This window comes from Belonocnema kinseyi, chromosome 2, assembly GCF_010883055.1.
Source record: "Belonocnema kinseyi isolate 2016_QV_RU_SX_M_011 chromosome 2, B_treatae_v1, whole genome shotgun sequence".
Classification (NCBI taxonomy): Eukaryota; Metazoa; Arthropoda; class Insecta; order Hymenoptera; family Cynipidae; genus Belonocnema; species Belonocnema kinseyi.
The window spans coordinates 88,405,077-88,413,677 of NC_046658.1; the positions used below are offsets into that span (position 1 = coordinate 88,405,077).

The following is an 8,601-nucleotide window of genomic DNA, read 5'->3' on the forward strand; positions in this document are numbered from 1 at the left end:
GAAGTGTCTCAAAGTCCAGAAATTTGAGGACAACTCCATCCTCTTTTCCAAACCGTTCAATTTTTCGGGACGGGTAGTTACAGCTTTTCAAAAATTATCAATCTCATCAAAATTTAAACATTTTTATTTATACAGCTCTAAAATTTAACAAGTTTTAATTGCAATTCTTTAAAATTGCATGACTTTGGATTATTATTCTTTAAAATTGAATAGTATGTAAGTTTGATAATTTACAGTTAAAAAATTTGCAAATCTTAACATTTAGAAATAAAAATTCGATGATTTTGATGATTTAGATTTGATATTTTCTTTTCTTAAAAATACAAAGAAAATTTAAGTAAAGGGAGTTTATGTTAATAAAGCATCGAAAAAAATAATATTAAAACAATTAATGAATTTTTATTTCTACATCCTTAGAATTAGACGTTTTTCAATTGTATATCTTCAACATCAAACTACACCAACAACAATACATTAATACAATACAATAATTTTGAATTATAATTCTTCAAATTGCAGAAATTTATGTTCAAAATCCTTAACATTTGAGTTTTTAATTACAAAAATTCACATAAAAAATTTTGCAATTTTCAAGTTTTACAATTAAAAATTCTATAATTTTTTAGTTTCAAATTGGAAGTTTCTTCAAATTGTAAGTTTTAGAATTGAAAAATTAAATTTTGACTTCAAGAATCATTAAAAGCATTCAAATTTGAAATTTTCATTTTTAAATCTTTAGAGTTAAAGACTTTTCAATCTTAAATCTTCAAATTAAAAATTATAGGTGACAGAATTTTCAATTGCATATCTTAAAAATTGAATTATTCTAACGACAACAAAATGTTAAAAATCTGAACTTTAAAATATAAATCTTTAAAATTGAATAATTATTGGCACTTTTTAATCATTAAAATACAATAATTTTCAATTATAACTCTTCAAATTGCAGAATTTTAAGTTCAAAATAATTAACATTTGAGTTTTTAATTTTAAAAAATCACATTACAAAATGTTGAAATTTTTAAGTTTCACAATTAAAAATTCTATAATTTTTTATTTTCAAATTGGGAGTTTCTTCAAATTGTAAGTTTTAGAATTGAAAAATTAAAATTTGACTTCAAAAATCATTAAAAGCATTCAAATTTGAAATTTTTAGTTTTAAATCTTTAGAGTTAAAGACTTTTCAATCTTAAATCTTCAAATTAAAAATTATAGGTGACAGAATTTTCAATTGCATATCTTAACAATCGAACTATTCTAACGACAACAAAATGTTCCAAATCCGAACTTAAAAATATAAATCTTTAAAATTGAATCATTTGCACTTCTAAATGATTAAAATACAATAATTTTGAAAAATAATCTTCAAATTGCAGAATTTTAAGTTCAAAATAATTAACATTTGAGTTTTTAATTTTTAAAATTCACGTTAAAATTTTTTGCAATTTTTATGTTTTACAATTAAAAATTCTATAGTTTTTTAGTTTCAAATTGGAAGTTTCTTCAAATTGTAAGATTTAGAATTGAAAAATTAAATTTTGACTTCAAAAATCATTAAAAGCATTCAAATTTGAAATTTTTAGTTTTAAAACTTTAGAGTTAAAGACTTTTTAATCTTAAATCTTCAAATCAAAAATTATAAGTGACAGAATTTTCAATTGCATATCTTCAAAATGGAACTATTCCTGCAATCGCAAAATGTTAAAAATACGAACTTTAAAATATAAATTTTTGAAATTAAATAATTTTCACTTCTAAATAATTAAAATACAATAATTTTTAATTATAATTCTTCCATTGGATAATTTTAAGTTGAAATTCTTGAAAATTGGAGTTTTTAGTTTAATACATTCAGATGTAAAAATTTCGCAATTTTTATGTTTTACATTTAAAAATTCTATAATTTTTTAGCTTTAAATTGGAAGTGTCTTCAAATAGGAAGATTTAGAATTGAAAAATTAAATTTCGATTTCCATAATCAATAAAGGCATTCAAATTTAAGAATTTGTATTCAATAATCTTTATAATTACACAATTTTCAATAATAAACCCTCAAATTAACAAATTTTAAGTGACAGAATTTTCAATTGAACTATAAAATTAAACTATTGAAAAAAACTCTGAACTGCATACCTTTAGAATATAACTCTTAAAAACTGAAGAAGGGTCAATTTTATATTTTCAAACTTCAAGAATTATCAATTGCAATTCTTCAAAATTGCGGAAAAAAGTTTGTTATCTTTAGAATTATAGAGTTTTTTATTTTACAATTTACAATAAAAAATTTATGTGATATTTTGATGAGTCACGTTCAGAATTTTTTTAATATGAAGGATTTAAAATTAAAAACTCGTCCTTTGATTTCGAGAATCATTGAAATTTAAGAATTTCTATTAATAAATCTTTAAAATTGCTGATTTTTTAATTTTAAGTAAACCTAAATAAATAATTATCTTATCTCTTTTAAATTAAATAGTGTGTAAGATTTTCTTCTTTCAAAATTTTTAAAAAATGCGAATAATATTGAAGTAGAGAGTATAGTACAATTAAAGATGTAATAAAATACGATATTGTTATTAAAATTGAAAAATTTTTATTTATACATGTTTATAATTAGAGAATTTTCAATTGTAAATTTTCAAAATTGAACTATTCCAGCAGAAACAAAAAGGTAAAAATTTACCTAACTTCAAAATTTTAATTATATTAACTATAAAATTGCAGAACCAATTTAGAAGATTCAGGATTGAAAACTTCACTTTTAATTTCCAGAATCACCAAAAAATCCAAACTTTAGCATTTTAATTCATAAATCTTTTTAATGAAAGAGCTTTCAAACACAAATATTGAAATTATTAAATTTAAGACCGTAAAACTAAAATAATGTCCAATTGTAAAATCCTCAAAATTTGAAATCTTACAAAAAAATGTTCCAAATTACAAAGCTTTCAGATATAAATCTTGAAATTTTCATTATTTTTAATTCTATAAATTAAAGAACTTTCAATTGTAACTCTTAAAAATTGCGAAAATTTATATTCGAAATCTTTCAAATTAAAGAATCCTTAATTTTGAATATATAAAATAACAATTGTCAGTGTAATCTTGATTATTTATATTCAAAATTTTTTTCAATACAATGAACCTTATGAAAAGTGTTCGGATAAAAATTCTAACACGTAACACAATTTTTTTTTCATGTATAACAATTTTATTATCAAGATTATGTACAAAAATACAATATTAACGAAAATAATTGGATGGATTTATGGTCAATTGTAATAATCGTTGAGCATTTTTTGACGCAGTTAATTACATAAAAATATTTTTCAGGCCGAATAAACATGGGGCGAGTTAAAATTAATTAATAAAAGTTCTTATTTAATTACTTTGATAAAATTTTGGATTAAAAAATATTCAAAAAGAACATTAAGACTTAAATTCTTAAACGTAGGATTAATTTGTTCGCCAATTGAGCATTTATGAGATATACATTTTTAAAAAATATTCTTAATGATTAGCTACTACATACACCCTACGCATTTTGATTTATTTGAAAAATATTTTGAGTGTCTTATAAACGCTCTCACCCAACGCAATAAATTATTTTAAATATTTTGTACAAAGCTAATATAGTTCATCTAATTTTAAGTATGACAGTTATATTGAGCAGCGATATTAATTTGATAACTTTTAACGATATTAATTGCACTATGTTACATATATAAAAATACTTTAGAAAAAAAATTATATTTTTCAATTAATTGGTCCGAAGTAAGCCATTACGTTGATTATCGAGATGTATGGAAGCCTCACACATAATTTTTGAAGTTGTGTGAACCAGGAAGAGAAGATGGTATTCATCAGTTACTGCTAGCGGAGATCTTGCCCTTACTAAAGCGTGCAGAACTGTTGCTCTTTCTAAGTCTAACCATCTTTGAAGAGCAGTTTCTCTTTCTCTCGGACCACCGAGGGTTACGTCAGCTGGCCCCCATAGTGAATATTCCAATACTGATTTCACCTGGAATTAAAATCCATTTTTTTTTATTTTAATACTAATGCCGAATAATTAAAAATAAATTTCCCGGAAGTCTCTCCATTGAACTGACGATTTTTTGTTGTAAATTTTATGCCTTCTCTAAAATCCAAAAGTAAAATATTATTCGGGGAAGAACTACAAAAGTTCTAAAACTAAAAAATTTTAAATCTTTCAAAATCACGTGCACTCGCGTATTTCGAAATACCATTTAAAAAATTGTCATGAAATTGCCAGAAATAGGAATTATTTACAATGTTTTGAGCTGGAAAAGGTGTAAGTTGAAAAAAAATTTCCTCTTTCCATTTTTCAGCCCCAAATTAATATTTAAAATTTTTGATTACATTACAAATTTATAATTTTCTAATTAGAGGAAATTTATTTATTATTATTCTGCTAAGGGTACAGGTTTTTCCGTTAAAATAGGGACGGCATAGATTTTCTGTAATAATTACAGAATTCTCTGCAGAGTTTACAAAATTTTCAGATATTTGATAAATTTACGGATATTTTCTGTAACACTTATAGACTTTTTGATGAGATTTTACTATTTAAAGTTGTTAATTTGACAGAAAAAATCAGTAAATGTTACAGATAATATCCTGAGCAGAATTATTTTCTGTCTTTTTTTATCTCTTCTGGTTAAAAATTAAACTTTGGGTTAAATATTAAATAATTTTTATTTTAATATTAAACTATTTTCTTCAAAATTAGTTGTTTTTTTTAAATTATTTACAATTAATTTTCTGATCTGAAAATTAAAATAATTCATTTTTGGATAAAATTTAATAATTTTCAGTTGAAAATTCAACTGTTTGTCTAAAAGCAAACTTGCTTGAAAAATAATGTTATTTCTTGAAGATTAAACTCCTTTTTTGAAAGTCAGTTTTTTCTTGGGTTGAGAATTAATTTTTCATTTGTAAAATATTTGTATTTTTGGTTGGAAATTTAACTGCTTGGCTGGAAATTCAATTGTTTGGTTGAACGTTCAATTACTTTTTAAACATTCATTTTATTTTTTGCAGATTCAACAATTTTGTGGAAAAACCTTTTTTTTAAATAAATTATTTTAATTTCAAATGTAACTATTCCGTTTTTTAATGAAAATTGATCGCTTATAGTTGAAAATGCAACTATTCGTTGAAAGTTGAACTCATTGTTAAACATTCATTTTATTATTTAAGGATTAAACTATTTTCTTATAAATTTGTTCTGTTTTGGTTGAATGAATGAATGAATGAATGGTTTTTCATTAAAAATTCCACTATTTTGTTAAAAATGTTGTCTTTTTGAGTGAAAATTAAATTTTTATTTAATTAATTATTTGAATTTTTAAAATTCAAGACTTTGGTTTACATTTTTTTCTCTCTTGTCTGAATAATCTTTCCTGGTTGAAAGTTCAACTCTTTTGTTAAAACTTCTTCTGTTTTTTTTAAATTCATCTCTTGTGATAGAAAACTGATATTTTATGGTTTATTCAACTGTTTCTTATTTAAAATTAAAATATTTTGCAGTGAAACGTCAACTATTACGTTCCTCGTTAAAAATGCATTATTTTAGCCAAATTTGGCCATTTTTATTCAAAATTTAAATATATATAAATAAATATTTTTTATTGAAAATTGAACTACTGGGTTTAAGTTCTCTGTTAAGAAATCATATTTTTGTTGAAAACTGAACATTTTAATTAAAAGTTCAACTGTTCTGTTAAAAATGTAATTCCTTTGTTAAAAATTAAATTATTTTGTTTAAAATGTAATTATTTTATTACAAGTTAACTTTTTTTTTGTTAATCATTCGTTTTTTTATGAAAAAGTCGTCCTATTGAAATAAATATAAAATTTTTTTAACAAAATTGTCTGTTTAGGTTAAAAATTCAAGCTCATATGAAAATTCATCATTGTAGATCAAGTCCTAGTAATCGCGGCAGTCCTAGTAATTGTGAGACTTGATTATAATTTTAATATATTCGTAAAAAAAATTCTGTTAAAAGTAAAATTGAATTACAAACCTCAATTATTTTAATTATTTTATAACAGCAAAGGGAAATTACTTTAATTTACATGAAATAAAAGTAAAAAAATTGGCATCACGATTACTGGGATTACTGGGAAATATTTTTTGTACAAAATTTACACTTTTTTGTAGAAAATTCGTCTTTTTCGATTAAAAATCCATCTTTTTTACTAAAAAAAGTTATAGGTTAGAAATTAAAATTTGTGCTAAAAATTTCGTCTATTTTGCTTTAAGATTCAACTATTTGGTAAAAATGCAAATATTAGTGGTTTAAGTTAATTAATTTTTTTGTCTCAAAGTTGGACCGTATGGTTGAAACTTTCTCTTTGAAGATGAAAATTCAATTTTAAATTCAATTTACAAATACAAATGTTTTTGTTGTGAATTAATAAAATTGATTAAAATATTATTATAATTCCGTGAGTGTAACAGAAGTTCGTGTTTCCCCATTCTAGAACAAAAATGACTATTTATAAATTTACTGGATTTTTTATAAACATTTATCATTTCATTAATGAAATAAAATTTATTTAACATGTTATTATTTGAATTTTAATTATATCCATATTTAATGTGTTCTGATTCTTCAAAATAATGAATTGAAGATAATAAAAATAGTCAATAATTAATGATATTCATTTAAATAATTCAAATCTATTTACATTTAAACGTAATGAAATCTTTTATCGATTAAAATTTCTTTTGATATGATACATTTCTTCTCATATTGTTTCATTCTGCAATTTAATTTGAACAAAATATTCATTATTTTAATGTTTAGAAAAATATAAATACTTTTGTAAACAAAATGATAATAATGTGTATAAATTGTTTATAATTCCGTCAAAAAACCGAAACGGTGAAAATAATTACTTAATTTGTTAAGATAATTTTTACAGGTGAAAAAGTGGTTGAATTTGACAGAACTTAGCCCCTTTCCTTTTTCAGCTAAAAATTATATTTTAAAAGATTCAAAATGTGTATAAATCTTAAAAATTTCCTAATGAAACGAAATTCATTTAACATATTATTTTATTGTTACTTACAGCAAATTTTAATTTTCACTCTTTTAAGATTTTTCATCAATAATTTATTAAATATTTAAATAAACCAACAATTAATGAGATTCATTAAAATAATTCAAATGTATTAATATTAAAAAATAATGGAATCTTTTATCGATTCACATTTCTTTTAATATAATTCATTTTTTTCTTATACTGGTCGTTCAAAAATATTATGTAAAAGAATGTTCTAATAAAATCTGCAGTAAGAAATCGAAAAAAATAACCCAACTTTACGGTAATTATTACATTCTTGTTCGTCAATAATCCAAAACTTATTCAAAAATAAAATTAATTCATTGATCAATTATTAGATTGGTAAAAATCAAAGTATTGTGATAATTAATTTTTGTTTTATAAATTATTTGTTCAAAGTTTCAAAATTAATTTCAATTTTTTGTAGTTATTTATTTTTCTGTAGTTTTTTATTTTTGAATTATTATAAGCAACAATTGTTTTTGGTACTTTCATCTAAAATTTTATACACTTAGAACGAGTATATTTCAGTTTCTATTATACATAAATTTGTCTAAAAATCATGATCCTGAAGATGTTTGTATCTTATTCAAGTTTTTTTTGTAATTCTAGTAAAAAAATTATTAAATTAATAAACTTTTCTAATCTTCTTAAAAATATATAATTTTTTTAAAATGGTAAACATAAAGTCCTTGATTTTATAAAAACTATTTTTGTTAAAGTTTGTGTTATAAAATGCTGTATTTTTTACAAACTTTGACAATGGTAATAATTCTAACAAAATCTATAATTTAACAGTTGAACACATTGTGTTTTAATTATTAAAAAAATATATATTTTTTTACCAGCAGAATGTGTTCAACTGTTCAATCACAGATTTTGGTGCGCAATTTCAGATAAATTGCATTTTTCAATACAAAAGTTTCATCAAGTAAAAAGAATTCTTCAATACTTAATGAACACTTATATAATTCTTCATGTTAAACCTTAAAAAACAAAAAGTGTTTAATTTAAATTAAATTAAATATAAATTGAAATCCGACCTGCGACAACGTTTCTGCCTTTTCCTTCATTAATAATTCTTTAACGAGCGGTAATTTATTCGTAAGATGTAATTCCTGAAGGGCGAGAAGAGCACACTGGCACAAAGAAGCCATTTTCTCTTCACATTCTTCACTGCTATCAACGTTCAATCTGAAAAATAAGAAAATAAATTCACATCTGAGATTCAGAGGGTTTGGAATTTATGTGGCATGTTATCACATTTTATTTTTTTTTTCGAAATTCCAGATAATCATTTATTAAGTCCTGTAAAATTCTTGATTTTAATATTCAAGTGGGATTTACAACTGACACTTAATCTTCATTTTTATCTTTTTAATAAGAAAACTAATGCTATTTTTAATATTGATTTTGATGCCATTTTTTGTTTGTTTATTAGTATGGAATAATATTTTCAGTATTTTAGGGGCCGTATTTAAATTACGTAAAGGATTATAGGCCCTCTCA

The 8,601-nt window shown here is 22.3% G+C and overlaps 1 protein-coding gene across 4 annotated transcripts in view; it reads right to left on the bottom strand.

The window, feature by feature from the left end:
- Window positions 1-3,488: 3,488 nt before the first annotated feature.
- LOC117168421 overlaps window positions 3,489-8,601 on the bottom strand; it is a 230,340-nt gene continuing 225,227 nt past the window's right edge. For all 4 annotated transcript variants that reach the window (XM_033354058.1, XM_033354055.1, XM_033354056.1 and 1 more), the window contains 2 exons: window positions 8,136-8,286; window positions 3,489-4,021 (listed from right to left, as the gene is read on the bottom strand). In XM_033354058.1, coding sequence (XP_033209949.1) covers window positions 3,761-4,021; window positions 8,136-8,286 — 412 coding nt within the window. In that variant the 3' untranslated portion in view covers window positions 3,489-3,760. The remainder of the gene's footprint in view (window positions 4,022-8,135; window positions 8,287-8,601) is intronic.